We start from the raw sequence: 24311 nt of genomic DNA on the forward strand, positions 1-24311 counted from the left end.
ACAAGAGTGTTTTAGTTCACAACTGTGAGAGGCATGAGATGTTCTAAACTGTCTGAATACAGATTCCTTTGAGGAGTTAAAAGATTGATTAGAAATTGTATTGGTGAAGGGTTTTTCACTTGTTGGGCCAATGTTTGCTGCTAAGTTTCCATATCCCTTACCTGCTGTGTCCCTGGCAGTGTATTGATTAATATAATTGGTGTAAGTAGTAGCTTTAATGTTTATAACCTTGGACCCTTGAGTTAATTCTTTTCTTCTTATAGCCCACTACACCTTTGCCCTATAGGAATGCAACTTTATCTAATGCTTTTGGAGGGTGGCACCTGACTTTTCACCTTTAGAGAAAAATTAGTTTCTTAAAATGTTAACAGGCCTCTTGGCCAGAAGATGATGCAAATCACCTAAACTTTTGCATATGATAAGTTTGCAGGAAGAAAGCCTGGCTTGCTGCATGACTCTACCCCTTCCCCCATTATCCTCTATGCATAACTTAAGGTATAAAAACTACTTTGGAAAATAAAGTGCGGGCCTTGTTCACCGAAGCTTGGTCTCCCCATGTCATTCTTTCTCTCACCTTCTGGCTGAATTATTCAGCCTCTTTTCTCCACTAAATTTTCTCACTGAGCTATCCTTATTCTATTACTCTTTATATCCTTAATTAACATTTAATTAAGCAACTGTTTCCTGATCCTCGCCGACACCGTCCCCGCTTCAAATTCCCTGGATCCACTGGGGCTGGACCCCAGCACCATGTGAGAATGCTTAGTAATCTGTCAGTATTATTGCTACTTTTATTAGAAAGAGGTTGTGCAGATCAAGAGTATATGGCTGGGAACCAGACCAGTTGGGTGCATACCATGTTCTGCTTCTACTTGTGAAAATTTAGACAGGTTAACTCTCCATGCTTTAGTTTCCTCATCTACAAAATGAGGACAGTAAGAGATGCTAATGCTGCTGCTGCTAAGTCACTTCAGTCGTGTCCGACTCTGTGCGACCCCATAGACGGCAGCCCACCAGGCTTCCCCGTCCCTGGGATTCTCCAGGCAAGAACACTGGTGTGGGCTGCCATTTCCTTCTCCAATGCATGAAAGTGAAAAGTGAAAGTGAAGTCGCTCAGTCGTGTCCGACTCTTAGCGACCCCATGGACTGCAGCCTACCAGGCTCCCCCATTCATGGGATTTTCCAGGCAAGAGTACTGGAGTGGGGTGCCATTGCCTTCTCCAAGAGATGCTAATAGGATTTCTAATAAATGAGTTATTACATGAAAAAAGAAAATAACAGTTAAAGTTGCTCAGTCATGTCCAGACTCTTTGCGACACCTGGACTATAGGCCTCCAGGCTCCTCTATCCATGGAATTCTCCAGGCAGGAATACTGGAGTGGGTAGCCACTTCCTTCTCCAGGGGATCTTCCTGACTCAGGGATAGGACCCTGGTCTCCAGCATTGTAGGCAGACTCCTTACCGTCTAAGCCAACAGGGAAGCCCAAATATTACATGAAAGCAATACATAAACAGTACTATAAAATGAAAGTCGCTCAGTCGTGTCTGACTCTTTTTGATCCCATGGACTATACAGTCCATGGAATTCTCTAGGCCAGGATACTGGAGTGGGTAGCCTTTCCCATCTCCAGGGGATCTTCCCAACCCAGGGAATGAACCCAGGTCTCCTGCATTGCAGGCTGATTCTTTACCAGCTGAGCCATAAGAGAAGTCCAAGAATACTGGTATGGATAGCCTATCCCTTCTCCAGGGGATCTTCCCGACCCAGGAATCTAATTGGGGTCTCCTGCATTGTAGATGGATTCTTTATCAACTGAGTTATCAGGGAAGCCCTAAACAGTACAAAAAGTGCTCAATAATTATTAGATAAAATAATACCATTAATAATAAGCTAATCTGATATCCTGTGCATGGAAACTATGAAAACTCTAAACACACAAAGAAAAGATGCTCCAATATTCAGACTGAAAAAAAACCTAAATTAAGTTCTAACCTCAGTGTGCACATTTTCCGGAGAAATTATTTTGGTGAAAATGATGGCAGGTGCTCCAGTTATTCGTACAGAAAAATCTGTTAAAATGGGAGTCAAAATTGCTCTTCTTTCTTGATGCCGCCGTATGCTAAAAGATAAAGTAAAAAATAATTAGCCATTTCATTTTTAAGGATAATTTTCATTAAATTTGTACAAGTTTCTGTACTACAAACATGTATGCCAAAATTTCATTATGTTGAGTGTGTCTATTTGTGTATTTTATAGTCATAGTTTTGTAAAGTCAATTCCTAACTTCAGAGGCATAAAAGGAAATAAAAAGTAATCAAAAAATTCAGATGTAATCAGTCAATTTCCATTAGTACTATCCTGCGCATGTGCATACTAAGTCACTTCAGTTGTGTCCAGCTCTTTGCAACCCTATGGACTGTAGCCTGCCAGGCTCTCTGTCCATGGGACTATGCAGGCAAGCATACTGGAGTGGGTGCCATGCCCTCCTCCAGGAGATCTTCCCGACGCAGGGACCGCACCTGTGTCTCTTACATCTCCTGCACTGGTAGGCAGGAAACCCAGTAGTATTCTAGGATCTTTCAATAAATTGCTTTTTCTACTTTTAATTCCTTTGGTTTCTACAAATAGTTTAGTATCTCTTTTGTTAAAAAAATACTCTTATTCTTTTGTGATCATTTTTAATTTCCTAGTTTTAATATTTCTGGCATTCTATTTGACAGCTGCCTCCTTTTCAGTTTCTTTAGTTTCACAAGCATGTTCATTTAACCTTTGACTTTTCTTTTTTAAACTCTAAGAACCATCTGAGTTCATAGATTATAGCTTTCTGTGTGTGTCCGTGTGTGCTCAGATGTGTCCAACTCTTTGCAACCCCACAGACTGCAGCTCACCAGGCTCCTCTGTTCATGGAATTTTCCAGACAAGAACACTGGAGTGGGTTGCCATTTCCTACTTTAGAGGATCTTCCTGACTCAGGGATCAAACACACCTCCTGTGTCTCCTGCACTGGCAGGCAGGTTCTTTCTCACTGCACCACCTGGGAAGCCCTATGAATGCCTTTACAGTTTGTGAAATGCTTTTTGTGACTTTGGTCCTGAATTCTTCGTCACAGCAATCCTGTACATGAAGTAAGGACCACTATTAGCTCCACATCACCTATTGGAACAAAGGTTCCACAGTTACAGGTCTGCAGGGCAAATTTATACCAGAGCAGCATTTGACCTCTATTTTAATTTTTCTTTATACATTCTTATCTTTTGAACAGTTATCTAGCACACTATTTCTATACTACATTAAAAATTGCTAATTGCTAATAATTTTAAATATTATTGAGAAATCAAAACTTGTGCTAGTACAGATTTTCAAGTTTATTGCAGTTTTTTCAAGTTATTTATTCATATTCTTAGTTATCATTTTATGAGATAAAACAGTTCCATGTTTTACTAGCAAGTCACACCTCAAAAGTTACTGGAACCATTAATTTTATATTCTTTATAAGTATGCCCCTATTAGTCTCTGCTGCTGCTGCTGCTGCTAAGGTACTTCAGTCGTGTCTGACTCTGTGAGACCCCATAGATGGCAGCCCACCAGGCTCCGCCATCCCTGGGATTCTCCAGGCAAGAACACTGGAGTGGGTTGCCATTTCCTCCTCCAATGCATGAAAGTGAAAAGTGAAAGGGAAGTCGCTCTGTCGTGTCCAACTCCTAGCAAGCCACCCCATGGACTGCAGCCTACCAGGCTCCTCCGTCCATGGGATTTTCCAGGCCAAAAGTACTGGAGTGGGGTGCCACTGCCTTCTCTGCTATTAGTCTCTATTATTATAAAATAATCAAGGTGAGATCAGAGAATTGGCATAAGTTATCTCATGAAAAAGCACAGATAAAACTCAAGTCTGTCTACATCTTTTTCTACCAGAGTAGTCTAGAGAGTACTTGCATCTTTTGTTGAACTGGGCAATGGGCAGAGCTTTATTTGCTCTTTGCCAAAAAAGCAAATCAGATTATCTGGTTCTGTGACACATAAGTACTGGATTTCAAGAAAGTCAATTTTAAAGAATTAAGAGATCTGGTGAATAGAGGGTAGCAGGAAGAAGTATTAAAATCTGAATACAGAGGAAGAGTTGAGATCCTAAGAGACACCACAATTATAGCTTAATAGCTCAAATTCCATAAAATGACCAATGTGAGAAACATGTAACATCTGATGTGCTCTCATAGGGGAATGCTAAAATATATGATATATTAAAAATACCTTAAAATGGAAAAGGTGGCAGGGAACCAAATGAAAGCAAACTTTAACTGAAGCACTGATGGGGGAGTGCTTCTTCATATTCTAATTATTTCCCATTGTGTGAATTAAATCAGTAACACAACATATGAAAGACCTATGACGTTAGAAAGTTTAAAAAAAGTTTAATAAGTCAATGGTCATAAAACTAGAACTTTACTGGTATATAGAGTGCTAACTTTTCTTTTGTATTATCTCTGGTAAATATCTGAGTTAAGGATACATATTTTTTAAATCATAAAACTTTTTTTATAGATTCAAATATTTTCAAGGATAAATTCAAAAGAAGGAAAAAAATACACACTGCAGAAATAACTGCAACAAGAATTATATTATGCTAATACTTTACTAGACAATAGTCTAGGGTTTAAAATAACAAGAGGGAAGTAAAACTCAAAGTATTAACTGACATCATTAATGACTTTAGGGTCTTAGCTACTCTCAGTAAGCCAAGGGAATAGATCCACCCCCCAACAACCCGCACCTCAGAAATAGATTTTTAATGGTCATATGGAGACCACAGGCTAATCCTTACATCCCTGACAGGCAAGGATTTTGAGATGAGAGGTCAACTTAGATCTGGGGCCCCTAAAAGGCCAGAAAAACAACTTCCAATCAGAAATAGAAAAGAACAAGGAAGTCTGCCTGTTTTGGAAAGAGAACTTATTGAAAAAACAGAGATCTTTCTCTTTTTTCAACTTAAAAATAAAAATAATTAGAAAATGAAAAATAATGGGAAATATCCCATGTGTGTTTGGAAGCTGTAATTTATATTATGTGTGTTGGTCCAGGAATACCAATATTAAGTTATTTATATAAAAGTGGCATCAGACCTTTGATAACCCCAGGGCATCAGTCAGAAATAGATACAAGTCTCTTTGGAAAACATGCTTTCAAACTGACAAAAAGGATTCTAAGGAACAAAGACCACTGAAGATAAACTCCTAAATACAGATTTCATATATACTTCAAAATCATTTTTTTATTAGCAAGAAGAGAATTCAATCCCATTATCAAATTCATGATCAAGAACTTCTGATAAGGGAATTTCCACATGTCGACAATATAATAAATTTCTTTAAAATCATTAATGACATATAGGATGGAATGAACCACATGAGGGAAAAAAACCAAAGTATTAATCCCATAAAAGAAGGCAAAGCAGATTTGAAAAACAACCAAATAGAACATTCAGAAATAAAAATATAGTTACTAAAATTAAATATATAATAGATGGATAAGTAGAATTTTAGATATAACTTTACAAATTAGTAAACTAGAAATACTACCAAAGATAGACAGACCAGAAAATACTTAAGACTTGTGGCAATCAACAGAGATAATCTATTTCAGTAGATATTCCTGAATATGAAAAACAGTACTATTCACACACATTTTTATAAACAATAAATATATATAACATACTTTTGGAGAAATTATTCATTATAATTTGATTCACTGTACCTATTTATACAGATTCCTCTCATTTTTAGAGAGTCACAAGGATAAATCATTTGACTAGTTAAGAGTTGCTGGAGAAGGCAATGGGAACCCACTCCAGTACTCTTGCCTGGAGAATCCCATGGACAGAGGAGCCTGGTAGGCTGCAGTTCATGGGGTCGCTAAGAGTCCGACACAACTGAGCGACTTCACTTTCACTTTTCACTTTTATGCATTGGAGAAGGAAATGGCAACCCACTCCAGTGTCTTGCCTGGAGAATCCCAGGGACGGGGGAGCCTGGTGGGCTGCTGTCTCTGGGGTCGCACAGAGTCGGACACGACTGAAGTGACTTAGCAGCAGCAGCAGCGGTTAAGAATTGAAGTCCATTTTAGTGTGTGTGGTGTTTTTTTTTTCCTTCCAGAGTAACATTTTCTGTTGAATTTCTAATGCAATTAAAATAAAATTATATGGTATATTACTATGATGATTATATTCAACTTAAATATTTTCTGACTTTTTGAGTACCTATTGCCTGGTAGTAACTATGCTTGTGTGTGTGCTCAGTTGCTCAGTTGTGTCCAACTCTTGGCAACCCCATGGACTGCAACCTGCTAGGCTCCTCTGTCCATGGAATTTTCCAGGCAAAAATACTGGAGTGGGTTTCCATTTCCTACTCTAGGGGATCTTCCTGATCCAGGAATCAAACCCACATCTCTTCTATCTCCTGTACTGGCAGATGGATTCTTTACCACTGTGCCACGTGGGAAACCCTATGACGGCCTTTACAGTTTGTGAAATGTCTTTTGTGACGTAGATACTGAATTCTTTACAGCAACCCTGTACGTGAAGTAAGAACCATGCTGCTGCTGCTGCTGCTGCTGCTAAGTCGCTTCAGTCGTGTCTGACTCTGTGCAACCCCATAGTCGGAAGCCCACCAGGCTCCCCCGTCCCTGGGATTCTCCAGGCAGGAATACTGGAGTGGGTCGCCATTTCCTTCTCCAATGTGTTAAAGTGAAAAGTGAAAGGGAAGTCGCTCAGTTGTGTCCGACTCTTAGCGATCCCATGGACTGCAGCTTACCAGGCTCCGCCGTCCAGTTTTCCAGGCAAGAGGACTGGAGTGGGGTGCCATCACCTTCTCCATTATTAGCCCCAAATCACCTATGAGGAGATGAGTTTCAGGGACTGGGCTAAGGCCACTCAGTTGGAATAAAGGTTCCACAACTGGACCTCCAGGGCAAGTTGATACCAGTGACTACAGAAGAGTCAGGCTGAACAAGACAGATCTATGTCCTTTAATCTCTGTGCCACCTTTTCAAGTTGCCAAGGATATCTTCAGGTAGGAAATATCTGCTGGCTGTTGGGAAATACAAACCAGCTGCTTCTTCCTGCTGCACCAGGATCCCTTTTCCCTTCACACTCAGTTCCCAGGTACTTTAAGCAGCAGGAGAAAACATTCTCTCACATAAAGTCATGAAAAAGTTACAGGATTATTATAAAATCACACAAATCAAGAAGGTTTAGGTGATCCCAGGCATTAACCTATAAACTATGGGAATCAGACTAACTTCTAGCCTATAAATTTGCTTAGGCATTAGCTTGATATCCTCACAAATAAAGACATAAGTGATGGTTTTCAAGGTGAAGAGCAAAATCAAAGAAAATGCTTTCCTTCCACATTCCTGTTTATAATTTCTCAGGAACAATTTTGGAAAAAATCTGTTTGATCAATCATAAATCAAAATAGGCAAAGACTCCTATGAACATGTGGGTAATCACTTTTAAAAAATAAAAATGTAAGAGATCAAAATACAGACAGAACAGTCATGATCTCTCAGAATTAAGCCAAGTATTTATGCTTCAGGTACTTTAACATCAACACAAAGCTATACTTCCACACAGTCAATGCTACTAATCTTGTGAATCATAGAACTGAGTTTAAGAATGTGTCAAATTCAAATTCAGCCTGCTAAGAATTTTTTAAAAATCCAATGTGTGGGGGAAATAGTCCAAAGGGCAATACATGTAATTTGATATATGTTTATCAAAATACTCAAACAAATAAATGTGTTCTATTTCCTCACAATAAAGTCAGAAAGATAAATTACTCAAGGAAATAAAATACAGACAGTGAGAGGGCCAAATAAAAGTACTTGGTATAAACGATTTATTTTTTTTAATTGCAGCTTTCAAGTCTGTTCAAATTATATCTTTAAGTATTATAAACAAGAAAATCAGACTCACTTGGAGGATTTAGGCTTACTGACATTTTCAGGAAATTATAAGATAAACTTTCTATACCATCCCCCTACCCTCACTGCACCCCGACTCCAGACACCCTCAAAGTTCTAATCATCATGTACAACAGCACTGGTGATTTTAATGTGTAACCTGCACATCAGTATGGGATATTTTAGTTCTTAGCACTTCTTTTTCTCAGATTATAAAATAAGCCCAGATGTAGTAACAATGGTTGCTAAAAGAAAAAGAAAAAAAAGCCATTTAATAACAATGAACTTTAGCATAAGTGTAAGGGGTCAGAGAATTGAGTACAAGAAAAGTAGTTGGCTAAGAGGAAGCAAACCAGGGTTCCACACTTAGCTGTATTTTAAGTGACATTGGACAAGTGAAGAATCTCCTCAATCTTAGTTTTCTGTAGTGCTTTTGTTCTATAGTGTGCTAAGAATAGTTCAGAGTTTAGAAAGAAGTTTGCATGAGAGTTGGAATGTGGAAGAGAAATAGATAATGGACAATATTCTCTGAAAGTTACACTGTTTTAAATAGTAGAGAAAACGTGATGCAGAAGTGCCAACAGATTTCAGCCTGCCCTCACTCTTTCCACCTTCAAGATGTTTTCCTGCCTTCTGGCTCTGCTGGGCAATAGCAACTGCAGGCTGAACTCCAGAAGCACGAGTAACAGCCTCCCACAGCCCTGTCTACCAGCCTTCAGTGGTCCCTGTAGCCACTAGACAAAGCTGGCTTCCCAGGCTTCCTGGAGTGCAACAAATTTGTTATCCAGGATACCCAGCTTCTTCTACAAATGGATAAGTTATTATTCCTAAAATAAATCCCCTCTGTTATAACACTTACAGTTATTGTTCTGACCTGATTGAACCCTGATATATTCTGTCAGCTAAAAAATTAAGGTTTTAAGAGCAAAATATCTACAAATTTTAAAATCTGATGATTCTTTATGCTTAACTTCCCTGCTTCTTTCTCCTGATCATACACACAGAAACACATTATGATTAAAAACAAAATGTGAGTAACATGTCAGGAGGAATTCCGAGTCAGGTGGAATAATGCATTATAAAGACTGTCATTTAATAATGGGTCGGGGGAGTAAATTAGTCTTTACTGTGTATCTTTTGAATTCTACTGGTAATACTTATTGAAAAACAAAAAATGTAATGACATTAAAGCTCTGTATTATATTTGTCAAGATTAATCAGCAGAACTAAACAATATCAGATATATCTTGTCTTTATTTGAATGAGTATCTCTCAGAAACACTCACATTCAGTCACCTGATTTGCTAGCTCTAGTTAATCATCTTGTAATTCAATTTCTCAGTTCATTCAAATCTTCACTAACTTCCTATTATGTGCCAAGCATGATACTCTGTGATTGGTATTTAGAAGTGAGAAAAACAGGGCAGGTTTTTAAACTGGAGTATCTTTCTTAGCTCAAACTGCTCCCTTCCTTCTCCTGTCATTCATGCTTTGTGGAAAAAAATTCATCATAAACATAGTGAAACCTTCCCTGAAAACCCACACATAGAGTTTCTTTCTTTTAATTTTCTATTTGTACCTACATCAATTTTAGAGTAATTTATCGTTGTATTTATGTGTTATGTCACATCTATCTGCCTAAGATGTCTTATGTGCATGAAATGTGTTTATCTAAATTTTTATGTGCCTTAGTTTAATCCTAAGTATCCTTTATTTATGTCTATCAGAATGGTTTCCACACTGTACTTGAATATTTAATTAACCAGTCTGTCTTTTTGATTGGGAGATGAGCTCTGTAAGGGATGGGCACATATCATAAGTTATTTTACTTTGTATCTTTAGTGTAAAAGATATTCCATGGTGTATACTTGATATTAAAATAGTCTTTAATTTCTGACAAAGGTGCAAAGACCATTCACTGGGGAAAGAACAATCTCCTCAACAAATGGTGCCGGAACAACTGGATATCCAATATGCAAATGAATAACTCTACTCTATACTCTATTAAAAAAAAAAGCATTAAAATAACTGAATAACCGAATTATAAGCATTAAACCCATAAAACTCCTAGTATACTATAGGCATAAATCTTCATGATCTGGCTCAGATCAAGAAGGCAGAACAGAAGGATGTAGAGCTCACCTCTTCTCACAAATACATCAACAATACTTCTACATGTGAAACAACTATCACAGAATACCTACTGAATGCTGGCAAAAGATCTCATAAAAGCAAAGCTGCAAGAAACATCACTATGTAACCAGGAAGCACAAAGGAAAAATAAAGGAATCAGGACAGGACCTGCATTCCTGGAAGGGAGCTGTGGAAGAGGAAATTTCTGATCACCATGAGAACCTCCTGCATTGCCTAGGAATCAGCTAGGACAGAAAGGCAGCCTGAGAGGCTCAGAGGAGACAGTGTAGCAGCCAGAATGCCACAGCTACAACAGAAAGAGACCAGCACAGCTGGTCGTGGCTACCTTGTTCCGCTCCTAAGCCTCAGATGTGTGCTGGCTGGTGTGTGTGGGGACTAGGGTGCTAAAACTGTAGCTTCAGAAGACAGACCGGAGAAAAGACTGGGGTTAGCTGGACAGACACAGCCTGAGGGGCTGGAGTGTGGTCGAAGGTGCAACATTCTACGTCTGTCATTGCTAAGCTAAGCTAAGCTAAGTCAAGCTAAGTCACTTCAGTCGTATCTGGCTCTGTGCAACCCCATAGACGGCAGCCCACCAGGCTCCCCCATCCCTGGGATTCTCCAGGCAAGAACACTGGAGTGGGCTGCCATTACCCTCTCCAATGCATGAAAGTGAAAAGTGAAAGTGAAGTCGCTCAGTCGTATCCGACCCTCAGAGACCCCATGGACTGCAGCCCACCAGGCTCCTCCGTCCATGGGATTTTCCCATGCTGATTCCCAGGGGCTGCATTATTTCAGGGGATTTACTCCATTGGTGGCTTTGAGACTGCAATGCCTGCACTACACCCAAGGGGATTAATAGCACTCTAGAGGCTGGGGATCAAACCCAATCTACGAGCAATGAATAGCAAACTAAATGACACAGAAAAATGATTAAGTTATCTAGAAGAGACAGAATAATGCAAATCACTCAATCAGAAATGCAGACAGAACGACAAGGCAAGAAAAAATGCCAGTTCAAGTATAATAGGGGTTCCAAAAAGAGAAGGGAGAGAAGGGGATCAAGCATGTATTTGAAAAAATTATCGGTGAAAAATTCCCAAACCTGGGGAAGTAAACAGATATTCATGTAAAGGAAGCACAGAGGGTCCCAAATAAGGGAACCTGAACAGATCCACACCATGACATATCATATTTAAAATGGCAGAAGTTATACAGAGAATTCTAAATGCAATAAGAGAAAAAAGAAGAGTTAGTTCCAAGGGAACCTCCATAAGACTATCAGCTAATTTCCTACAGAAATGTTGCAGGCTGGGAGGGAGTCATAAGATGTATTCAAACTTCTGAAAGGAAGGAACTTACAACCAAGAATACTTCACCCAGCAAAATTATCATTTAGAATAGAAGGAGAAAGAATTTCTCAGACAGGCAAAAGCTAAAAGACTAGATCAATATTAAACCTATCCTAAAAGAAATATTGAAAGGTTTTCTCTAAATGCAAAAGAAACAATAATCTATAGGACAGAGAGAATTACAATTAGAAAGTAAATCACTTAAATAAGCCAATACACAGATTTGAAAAACAAAACAAAACAAACTTGAGCAAGTGACAACTACAATGAACAGCAAAAGGGTAAACATGAAGATGTAAAAGATGATACCAAAGTCATAAAATGTGGGAGAAGTGAGTAGAAAAATGTAGATTTTTTTTCAGAATGTGTTTGAGTCTATGAGTATCAGTCTAAAGCAAACTATATACTATAAAATTACAGCAATAGTTTAACATATCTGAAAAACTGGGAAATCATAAATCAAAAACATACAATTGATTCACAAAAACCAAAAGGAAGAGAACGTAAGTATAGTTCAAAAGAAAATCATCAAACTGCAAAAGGAAAAACAAAAAGAAAGGAACAAAGAAGAAATATAAAATCAGCTAGAAAACAAGGTTAAACATGCCATAAATATATATCTATTAATAATTACCTCAAATGTCAATGGACTAAATGCTTCAATCAAAAGACACAGAGTGCCAGACTGGATAATGAAACAAGAGCCTGCGACATGCCACCTAAGAGAGACCCAATTAAAGGTGAAAGACACACACAGAGTGCTGACAGTGCTGAGATAGAAGAAGAAGGTTCATGAAAGTGGAAATCACAAGAAAGCCAGGGTAGCTATACTCATATCAGACCAAACAGACTTTAAAAATAAAATAAAATTAAAAAAACAAAACAAAAAACAAAACAAACAAAAAAAAATAAATACAATGTAAATACTATGCAAATATTTGCTAAAAATAAAAAAATAAAACAAAGGCCATAGAGAAAGATAAAAAAGGACAGCACACAATGATAAAAGAATCGATACAAGAAGTAGATACATACTTGTAACATACACACACCCAATAAAGGAGCACCTAAATACATAAAACAAGTATTAATAGACATAAAAAAGAAATTAAGAATACAGTAATAGGAGAATTTAATATCTCACTGACATTAATGGACAGATCTTCCAGACACAAAAATCAATAAGGCAACAGAGGTTATAAATGACGAAACAGAACAGATAAACTTAAGTGATATTTTCAGGAAATTACATCCAAAAAACCTCAGAATATGCATTATTTTCAAGTGCACATGAAACATTCTGTAGGATGGATCACTTAGTAGGACACAAATTATAGGGCACAGAAAACTATTTCAAGTATCTTTTCTGTCCACATGGGTGTGAAACTAGAAATCAACGAGGGAAAGAGAAACAAGAAAGAAATGACAACAAGGAGACTAAACAACACACCACTAAAAAACTAATGGTCAATGATGAAAAGAAAAAGGAAATTTTTAAAAATACCTTGAGACAAATGACACTGAAAAAACAACCATTCAAAATCTATGCTTTCTTGCTTGCTAAGTTGCTTCAGTTGTGTCCAACTCTGTGCAACCCTATGAACCATAGCAAGCCAGGCTCCTCTGTCCATGGGATTCTCAGGCAAGAATACTGGAGTGGAGTGCCATACCCTCCTACAAGGGATCTTCCCAACCCAAGGATCAAACCCACATCTCTTCTGCCTCCTGCATTGGCAGGCAGGTTCTTTACCAATAATGCCACCTGGGAGGCCCATCAAAATCTATGGGATGCAGCAAAAACAGTTCTAAAAGGAAAGCTCATGTGTGCCTTCTTCAAAAACAAGTACATCTCAAATAAATATCCTAACCTATCACCTAAAACAATTTAAAAAAGGACAAACAAAAGCTAAAGTCAGCACAAGGGTGGAAATAATAAATATCAGGGAGGAAATAAATATAATGGAGATTTTAAAAAACAGAAAAAAAAATACGAATGAAACCAAAAGCTGGTTCTTTGAAAGCATAAAAAAAATTAACAGAGTCCTGGCCAGACTCATCAAGAAGAGAAGACCCAAATAAACAAAGTAAGAAATGAAAGAGGAGAGATAATAACCTATACCACAGAAATACAAAAAACCCTAAGAGCATACTATGAACAATTTAGAAGCCAGTAAGTTGGACAACCTAGGAGAAATGCAACAGGTCTGTAGATACACACAGCCCACCAAACCTGAATCACATAAGAAATAGATAATTGGAACAGACTGATCAATAGAAATGAAACAGAATCTGTAATAATACTAGTAATAAAAAACATCCTTGCAAACCAAAGTCCAGGACCAGATGTTTTCACTGAGAAATTCTACCATGTACAAAGAAGAACGTATGCTAATCCTCAAGTTTTTCCAAAAGACTGAAGAGGAGGAAACACTTCTAAAGTCATTCTGTCAAGCCAACATTACCCTGATACAAAATCCAGAAAAAGACACTACCAAAAAAGAAAATTACAAGCAAGTATCTTTGATGAATATAGATGCAAAAATCCTCAACAAAACATTAGCAAACTGAATGCGACAACATATAAAAAAGATCCTACACCATGATTAGGTTGGATTCATCCCAGGGTCACAAGGATAGTTCATCATATGCAAGTCAATCAATATAAGCAAATAAAGAAAAGATGAAAACCACATGATCATCTTAATAGATTCAGAAACAATATTTGACAAAATCTAACACCCACTCATGATAAAAACGCTTACCAAAGTGGGTACAGAGGGAACATATTTCAACATAATAAAAGCTATTTGTGACAAACCCACATAATAGGGTTAAACCAACATAATGCTCAATGGTGAAAAGATGAAAATCTTCCCAGTAAAATCTGGAACAAGAGAAGGATGCCCACTGCGACCCCTTGTATTTAACATAGTATTGGAAGTCCTAGCCACAGCAATCAGAGAAGAAAAAGAAATAAAAGTTAGCCAAATTGGAAGGGAAGAGGTAAAACCGTCATTATACACAGATGACATAATACTATATAGAGAGAAAACTGTAAAAACTACACAAAAACAGATAGCACGGATAAATTCAGCAAGGTAGAAATATACAAAATAACATATAAAAATTGGATGCATTTCTGAATGGTCACAATGATGTATCAGAGAGGGAAAGCAGAAAACAATCTAAGACTGCATTAAAAAACTTAGAAATAAACCTCACCAAGGAGGTGAAAGATTTATACGCTAAGTCCCAGCACTGTTAAACTGATATTGAGGGAAAAGAAAACCCTCCCAAACTTCAGACAATACTACAAAGCTACAGTAATCAAACCAGTGTGGCGCTGGCACTAAAACCAGATATACACATCAGCAGAACAGAAGAGAAAGCACAGAAATAAACCCACACATCTATGGCCAATTAATCTTTGACAAAGGAGGCAAGAATACACTACGGAGAAAAGAAAGTCTCTTCAGCAAGAGGTGTTGTAAAAGTTGGACAGACGCATGTAAGTCCCTACACAAAAATAAACTCAAAATGTCTTAGAGACTTAAATATAAAACATGACACAACAGAACTCCTAGAAGCAAACACAGGCAAAACATTCTCTGACACAGATTGTACTAATGTTTCAATATTTTCGTAGATCAATCTCCCAAGGCAACAGAAATAAAGGCAAAAATAAAGGACTCAATGAAAGTAAAGGAAAGCATAAACAAAATGAAAAGACAACCTAAAGACTGGGAGAAAATATTTACCAACAATGTAACCAACAAGGGCTTAATTTAAAAAATAACACAAACAGCTCAAACAACAAATTAACAGAACAAACAACCTAGTCAAATACTGGGCAGAAGACCTAAATAGACATTTCTCCAAATAAGACATACAGATGGACAACAGGCACACGAAAAGACATTCAACACTGCTAACTATTAGAGAACTGCAAATCAAAACTACAATGAGGTACCACTTCACACTTGTCACAATGGGAATCATTAAAAAGTCTATACAAAAAAGAAGCAAAGAATATATTTCTTTTTTCCCACATCTGTTTAGAGAGAAATGAGGTTTTGCATCCTAAATTTAGTACAGAGAATCTCATTTGATAAAATCTTAAGACTTTTCACAACAATCTTCTTATTTTCTTGCGGCACAGGAAAACTTGTATGAAAACTTACATCTATTGCTAACTCATCTATTATTAATAAAGTAAATCTATACTTGAAAGTATGATTTGAACAAAGCCCCTCACAAGACTCTAAGACTTACAAATTATTGCCATGTTCTGTGGGTACAACTTTCAAAAGAAAAGTGAAATTGATTGGTTGTCCTATTAGTTATATGTTGTACTAGGAGTAACGGTGCAATTGGAATCTACTTCTAAATTGTATAAATTCTTGTAAGTTTGTTCTATATGAAAAGAATAAAATAACTGGCACCTCTCCTCTGCCCTCAAAAAAGTCTACACTTAATAAATGCTGAAGTAGGTGTTGAGAAAAGGGAACCTTGCTATATAGTTGGTGGGAATGTAAACTGGTACAGCCACTATGTAAAACAGTATGGAGGTTCCTTAAAAAACTAACAAAACAGTTGCCATATGATTCAGCAATCCCACTCCTAGGCCTGTATCTGGACAAAACTAATTCAGGAAGACACATGCACCCGCCCCCCACCCCATGTTCACAGCAGCACTAGTTACAATACAATCATGAAGCAAACTAAATGTCCATTGACCAGATCGATGGATAAAGAAGATGTCGTACATACATACAATGGAAAATCACCTAGCCATTAAAAAATGAAATAATGCCATTTGCTGCAACATGGATGGACCTAGAGATTGCCATACTAAGTGAGGTAACGTCAGATCAGATCAGATCAGATCAGTTGCTCAGCTGTGTCCGACTCTTTGCGACCCCATGAATAGCAGCACACCAGGCCTCCCTGTCCACCACCAACTCCCAGAGTTCACTGAGACTCACGTCCATCGAGTCAGTGATACCATCCAGCCATCTCATCCTCTGCCATCCCCTTCTCCTCTTGCCCCCAATCCCTCCCAGCATCAGAGTCTTTTCCAATGAGTCAACTCTTCACATGAGGTGGCCAAAGTACTGGACTTTCAGCTTTAGCATCATTCCTTCCAAAGAAATCCCAGGGCTGATCTCCTTCAGAATGGACTGGTTGGATCTCCTTGCAGTCCAAGGGACTCTCAACAGTCTTCTCCAACACCACAGTTCAAAAGTATCAATTCTTCGGCGCTCAGCCTTCTTCACAGTCCAACTCTCACATCCATACATGACCACAGGAAAAACCATAGCCTTGACTAGATGAACCTTTGTTGGCAAAGTAATGTCTCTGCTTTTGAGTATGCTATCTAGGTTGGTCATAACTTTCCTTCCAAGGAGTAAGTGTCTTTTAATTTCATGCTTGCAGTCACCATCTGTAGTGATTTTGGAGCCCAGAAAAATAAAGTCTGACACTGTTTCCCCATCTATTTAACATGAAGTGGTGGGACCGGATGCCATGATCTTCGTTTTCTGAATGTTGAGCTTTAAGCCAACTTTTTCACTCTCCTCTTTCACTTTCATCAAGAGGTTTTTGAGTTCCTCTTCACTTTCTGCCATAAGGGTGATGTCATCTGCATATCTGAGGTGATTGATATTTCTCCCGGCAATCTTGATTCCAGCTTGTGTTTCTTCCAGTCCAGCGTTTCTCATGATGTACTCTGCATAGAAGTTAAATAAGCAGGGTGACAATATACAGCCTTGACGAACTCCTTTTCCTATTTGGAACCAGTATGTTGTTCCATGTCCAGTTCTAACTGTTGCTTCCTGACCTGCATACAAATTTCTCAAGAGGCAGATCAGGTGGTCTGGTATTCCCATCTCTTTCAGAATTTTCCACAGTTTATTGTGATCCACACAGTCAATGGCTTTGGCATAGTCAATAAAGCAGAAATAGATGTTTTTCTGGAACTCTCTTGCTTTTTCTACGATCCAGCGGATGTTGGCAATTTGATCTCTGGTTCCTCTGCCTTTTCTAAAACCAGCTTGAACATCTGGAAGTTCACGGTTCACATATTGCTGAAGCCTGGCTTGGAGAATTTTGAGCATGACTTTACTAGCGTGTGAGATGAGTGCAATTGTGCGGTACTTTGAGCATTCTTTGGCATTGCCTTTCTTTGGGATTGGAATGAAAACTGACCTTTTCCAGTCCTGGGGCCACTGCTGAGTTTTCCAAATTTGCTGGCATATTGAGTGCAGCACTTTCACAGTGTCATCTTTCAGGATTTGGAATAGCTCAACTGGAATTCCATCACCTCCACTAGCTTTGTTCGTAGTGATGCTTTCTAAGGCCCACTTGACTTCACATTCCAGGATGTCTGATTCTAGGTCAGTGATCACACCATCGTGATTATCTGGGTCATGAAGATCTTTTTTGTACAGTTCTTCTGTGTATTCTTGCCATCTCTTCTTAATATCTTCTGCTTCTGTTAGGTCCATACCATTTCTGTCCTTTATCGAGCTCATCTTTGCATGAAATGTTCCTTTGGTATCTCTGATTTTCTTGAAGAGATCCCTAGTCTTTCCCAGTCTGTTGTTTTCCTCTATTTCTTTGCATTGATCGCTGAAGAAGGCTTTCTTATCTCTTCTTGCTATTCTTTGGAACTCTGCATTCAGATGTTTATATCTTTCCTTTTCTCCTTTGCTTTTCGCTTCTCTTCTTTTCACAGCTATTTGTAAGGCCTCCCCAGACAGCCATTTTGCTTTTTTGCATTTCTTTTCTATGGGGATGGTCTTGATCCCTGTCTCCTGTACAATGTGACAAACCTCATTCCATAGTTCATCAGGCACTCTATCTATCAGATCTAGGCCCTTATATCTATATGTCACCTCCACTGTAAAATCATAAGGGATTTGATTTAGGTCATACCTGAATGGTCTAGTGGTTTTTCCCTACTTTCTTCAATTTAAGTCTGAATTTGGCAATAAGGAGTTCATGGTCTGAGCCATAGTCAGCTCCTGGTCTTGTTTTTGCTGACTGTATAGAGCTTCTCCATCTTTGGCTGCAAAGAATATAAACAATCTGATTTCGGTGTTGACCATCTGGTGATGTCCATGTATAGAGTCTTCTCTTGTGTTGTTGGAAGAGGGTGTTTGTTATGACCAGTGCATTTTCTTGGCAAAACTCTATTAGTCTTTGCCCTGCTTCATGAGGTAACTTGGACTAAGACAAATACCATATATCACTTACATGTGGAATCTAAAAATATGTACAAATTAACTTATTTACTAAACAGAAATTGACTCATATACAAAGAAAACAAACTTACAGTTACCAAAGGGGAAATGGGGAAGGGGAAGGATCAAGTAGGATTAGCAGATACAAGCTACTACATTTAAAACAAACAAGGTTCTACTGTATAGCACAGAGAACTAAATTCAATATCTTGCAATAAATCCTAATGGAAAAGAATATGAAAAAGAATATGTATGTACATGTGTAATTGAATCACTCTGTTGTACACCAGAAATTAACACAACTGTGATTCAATTATACTTCAATAAAAATTTTTAAAATTCAAAAAATGAAATAAAAAAAGAACTCCTATAAACCATCACAAAAGGACCTCTCAATTTAAAAATGGGCAAAAGACTTGAATAAACATTTTTTTATAGAAGATCTACAAAGCCAATAATCACAAGAATCTGATAAGGATAGAGTTAATATTTTTTTGACTTGGAATATAATATAATGGATTTTAAGGGAAATGTGAATTAATCCTTAGTCTGAAGTGGAATTTTTCATCAAATAACAAGCTTAAAAAAAATTCTGACACTGACCATAAATTTGTAATAACTGCAATGTAACAGGAGAAGGTAATGGCAACCCACTCCAGTATTCTTGCCTAGAGAATCCCAGGGACAGGGGAGCCTGGTGAGCTGCCGTCTATGGGGTCGCACAGAGTCAGACACGACTGAAGCGACTTAGCAGCAGCAGCAACAGTGGTAGGACTCACAGGAGTCCAAGCAACAGCATCAGCTATAGTTACAAAATATATTTTATGAAATGCAGAAACAATACCGAAACACTTAGGTTTGGCATGCTAAAGAGCGTATTAACTGTTCTTCTGGCAATGAAATATTAGAATGTGGAAAAAGTTTCTCAAGCATTTCCTACCTGCTGGCCATATTCCACTCAAGGGCTGGATTCTGTGAATTTCTTTCAGTCTCTGTTAGCACTCCTCCTGTGCCATTTTCCTTTTCTGGTTTCAGTTGATCCCACTGAGCAGTACCAATATTGATCGACTGCAGATCTATTTGGTATTGTCGGTCTTCAATCTCTGACCCAGGGTCTCGAAGAATTCCTAAATTCAAGGCTCTTCTGTAAAGGCAGTGAAGAAAAGTAATCAGATAAATTAAGTATTCTATGCTTATTTTGCTCACGAACATCTTGCTATTACCATTTTTCCCCACTTTGGATTATTAAGTTAATGAAATCTATGAAGCAGGTATTATAAACTTACCACATACTAATGATTTTAAAATGTATCAAAGAGTTAGTACTTAGTGTATCTACTTTATAAGTTCTTACATTATTCTCAGCACTGTTATTTTTCTAAATAAATACTTTTACATATATGATTTAAATCCTTGAGCTGTTGTGAGGTTGTACTACCTCCTTTTTTACTAAAGAGAAAATAATACAGAGTTGTTGAAAGACTTAGCCAAAGTTAACTGAGTTAGTATGTGGCCAAAACTGCAAGTTAAATCCAGGTTTTGCTTCAAAACCCTGTCTTCTTTCCAATGTTAAACATCTACTTTTTTTCCTCAGTACTTTGATGTCTTGTTAGGAAAAGTGTTGAAGCTTTGTGAATTTACTTAATTCCCCTACCCTTTGCCTTTAGTCCTTTATATAACCCACTACCACATAGACTAAATTATTGACAAAACTTCATTGCTTACTGATGTAGAAATACAGTAAGGATTACTGGCCGATATAGAGTTGGAATTTTCATCTTATTGGACCCAAGGCTAAGCAAATGAATAAAATTATCAGCAGCTTAAAGCTAGATTGGAGAAAGTAAATGGTTAAATTTTTTCATGAAGGTTTTAGAATGAAATAGCAAGGCAGTGTGATAGGATAAGAAGAACAGGATTTGGGATTTGCAAGCCAGATAAGTTTAAGTTTGTGAGAGTTGGGAATTTTTTGGTTATGTTGGTTCATAAATTCTTTAAAATGAGTAACCAAAACGAAGGTAACATTTTTCCTCCAAGAAAGTTTCAATCAATAAAAATTGAAATTACATAGAGGATAAAAACAGTTGTTACAAATATAGACACAACTGTAGAGATCAGAAAAAAATACAATTAGTTATATCAATTGAACACTAATGAAACAAATTAGTGGAGGGAGAGGGAAGAAATCACCTGAGTCTTAGTGTGAAAATTAGAGAGAGACAGTATGAATGTGATCAAGACTATATCTTGGCTAAGTCCACAGTGAGGGTCAGACCATGTCCAGAAGTTGGTCAAATACTGATGGAAGGTGGACGACTACTGAGACTCAAGATGGCAGGTGTCCCCAGACACATAGGAATGGAGATGGCATGCATCAGGCCAGGCAACAGGACGGCTGAGACTAATGAATTCAAATGAAGAGAAGAGGAGGGAGAGGACTGCAATTGAACAATCAGATAGCTCAGGTAGGGAAATATTAATATAACATGGTGTTACAATAAGGAAACAGGAAGGAAACAGGTGTTGGTCAAGAAGTCATAGTGTGAGGAAGAGAAACACAGATGGATGGAGTCTCAGTATTATCCTAAGGTGAGTGCTGATTCTAATTTTCATCTTCTTTTTTCTAACTTAGAAAAGTTCTATCTAGGAAAGAGCATGCAAAGAAAGGAGGCCTAAAGTTTTACATGAACCCATAAAATGGGTCGTGACCATTTTCATTTTGCCTTAATGAAGGTAAAGAAAAAGAGTGAATGCAGGTGCAGGTTGTGGGGGGAGTAACCTTGTGAGCACCCCTATTTTGGCAGAATGTTCTTCATTTGAATACTGGTGTAATTCTGTGAATTCTAAAGATCCATCTCAAACTTCACTATTTTAAAAATTGTATTTATCTATTTTGGGGTCTTCGTTGCTGCGCGCTGGCTTTCTCTAGCTGCAGAGATCTGAAGCATCTCCTTAGTTGTGGTACATGTGCTTCTCAATCATTGTGTGGCTTCTCCTGTTGCAGAACAAGGGCTCTAGAGCACATGGGCTTAAGTAGCTGTGGCTCATGGGCTTGGCTGCCCCACAGCATGTGGGATCTTCTTGGACCAAGATCGAACTCGTGTCCCTTACAGTGGCAGGTGGATTCTTAACCACGGGACCACCAAGTTAGTCCCTCAGACTTCACTTTCTAAGAAGCCTTTCCTGACCACCCTTTCTTCAAACTCCCTTTTCCCTAAATCTGTGCTCTTAGGGTCTTTCTAAACTTAGAAGTACAAGAACATCACAATCACCTGTCAGTCTTCCTCAAAATAGCATAAATTTCTTGAAGTTAGAAACTACATCTCTTATCAATTGATTAGTAAATGTTGTTTCAAGTCACTGATTTGAACTGAAACAAATCTTTGCAAACCTCAACTGGAAACAGTGTCTGTCTACAGCAACAAGAACACCCAGTCTTTACACACAGTAAACTTCTGCTCTACAGCCACACAGACTCTGACATAGAGCAAATGTCTTTGGCACTTGGTAGCCTAACTTATTTCCCTAGATTATTATTCCCATATAAAAATTACATTTACTCAAACTAGCCAGTGCTTTCTGTTGTTGCTTAGTTGCTCAGTTGTGTCTGACTCTTTTCTGACCCCACAGACTGTAGCTCGCCAGGCTCCTCTGTCCATGGAATTTTCTAGGCAAGGATAACTGGAATGGGTTGCCATTTCCTTTTCCAGGGGATCTTTCAGACCCAGGGATCAAACTCATGTCTCCTGCATTGGCAGGCAGATTCTTTACCACTGAGCCATCAGGGAAGACCCCATACTTTCTACATTTTACAATAAATTCCCTAAGCCTACTTTTAAAGAAAACCAAAATATTTTTAAGAATCCCTTTTTAGAAAGAAAAGGTATGCTTGGAAATAAAATTAGTGCTATATTAAAAGATAACCAAAGCAACCTAGCCCAGCATTAACATCAGCCTATTTCTCTTGGCACATGGAGAAACTGCAAAATCATAAGATAAAATCAGAAAAATACTGAAGTTTTCACCTATGCTTAAAATGTCCCATATTTAGCCTTGACCTTAAATCAAGCTATTTTCTTCTTACCATCTATCTGTGGAAAACATGACTTTCCACAGGTTCTCCTTCTCAACACAAAAATGGACTGTATATTGAGCAATAGCTTAATACTTTTAACATGCCAATTTCAAAATTTTAAGAATCAGGATTTGAGATTTTACATTTTTTTCTTTTTTGTTTTCCTTTAAGATTAAAATATATGTCATTTTAACCTGATATGAAATTTCAGAGAAATGTACAATATTTGGGTATATAAATCTAACTTAAAAGTTAATTGCAAAACCACTTAAATGTGAGTTGTAGAAAATAGGATAAGCAAATGACTCATATGAACTCTGGTCTCAAATCTTCCAATGACCATGAGCTTGGAGAAATTATTTAACTTCTCTGTTTTAATTATGTCAATGTTAAAAGTATTATAGAAATAAATAAAATGTATGACTGAAAATTAAACCATTCATGTGCTCAGCCATGTCTGACTCTGTGATTGCATGGACTGTAGCCCGACAGGTTCCTTTGTCCATGGGGATTCTCTAGGCAAAAATATTGGAGTGGGTTGCCATGCACTCCTCCGGGGGATCTTCCAAACCGAGGGATTGAATCCAGGTCTCCTGCATTCCAGGCAGATTCTTTACTGTCTGAGCCACCAGGGAAGCCCATGAATACTTGAGTGGGTAGTCTAATCCCTTCTCCAGGGGATCTTCCCAACCGAGGATTCGAACCAGGGTCTCCTGCATTGCAGGCGGATTCTTACCATCTGAGCCACCAGGAAAGCCCAAACCATTCAAAAAGAGGTTCCATTATAAATTTAATGACCATTCCTGGAGTACATTATCTTACATGGTTCTGAATGAATAATGAATAACCACCAGCTAACCACAGATGCACAGGCACCAAGAGATAACAAAGTCAACTTTTCTAATTATGAAAGAACTATTAATGAAAACTATAAAGACAGATTCTCTTTAATATTTCCATGCTTACCTATATCCAAAATATGGCATATTAGAAAATCTGAGTGAATCTTTTGAATGCAATAACTAAAACGCTTGAAGACAATTTAAAGCATCTTTTAAAATACATTTCAGAGCTGGCCAGAGAAGAGAAGGTGCAAAGTGCAAAAAATGTGAGAAAAGGAACACTAAAAAATGAGCACCTGCCAAAGCCAGCTTTTCCTCTTAGGATTTCTGCTGAATCCTACAGTGATTTTCTGCTAAGTGCATAGGAAGTGAAAAAGCTCAAGGCCCACCTAAGGAGATGGATCAATCTACTTAATAGGAGACTGCATAGAAAGCTGGGGTTATGAAGGTCTTGAAAGGGTGATTTAAAAATAGCTGTCCTAGGATGACCTGTGACAGAACAGTTCTGAGTCTTGTGATGGTGGTTACATGAATGTACATATGTGATAAAACAGCACAAAACTATAGTCACACATATAGACATATAGACACAAATGGTTAAGAATACAACTGGTGAGGGAATTCCCTGGTGGTCCAGTGATTAAGACTCTGAGCTCCCAATACAGGGAGCATGGGTTTGACTCCTGGCTGGGGATAACAACCCATATGCTG

General features: G+C 38.0%; 1 protein-coding gene across 16 annotated transcripts in view; it reads right to left on the reverse strand.

Moving 5' to 3' along the window:
• VPS13B (vacuolar protein sorting 13 homolog B) overlaps window positions 1-24311 on the reverse strand; it is an 807303-nt gene that overhangs the window by 296667 nt on the left and 486325 nt on the right. For all 16 annotated transcript variants that reach the window (XM_070803099.1, XM_070803104.1, XM_070803105.1 and 13 more), the window contains 2 exons: window positions 19624-19827; window positions 1994-2120 (listed from right to left, as the gene is read on the reverse strand). In XM_070803099.1, coding sequence (XP_070659200.1) covers window positions 1994-2120; window positions 19624-19827 — 331 coding nt within the window. The remainder of the gene's footprint in view (window positions 1-1993; window positions 2121-19623; window positions 19828-24311) is intronic.

This window comes from Bos indicus, chromosome 14 (genome assembly GCF_029378745.1).
Source record: "Bos indicus isolate NIAB-ARS_2022 breed Sahiwal x Tharparkar chromosome 14, NIAB-ARS_B.indTharparkar_mat_pri_1.0, whole genome shotgun sequence".
In the NCBI taxonomy this organism is placed as follows: domain Eukaryota; kingdom Metazoa; phylum Chordata; class Mammalia; order Artiodactyla; family Bovidae; genus Bos; species Bos indicus.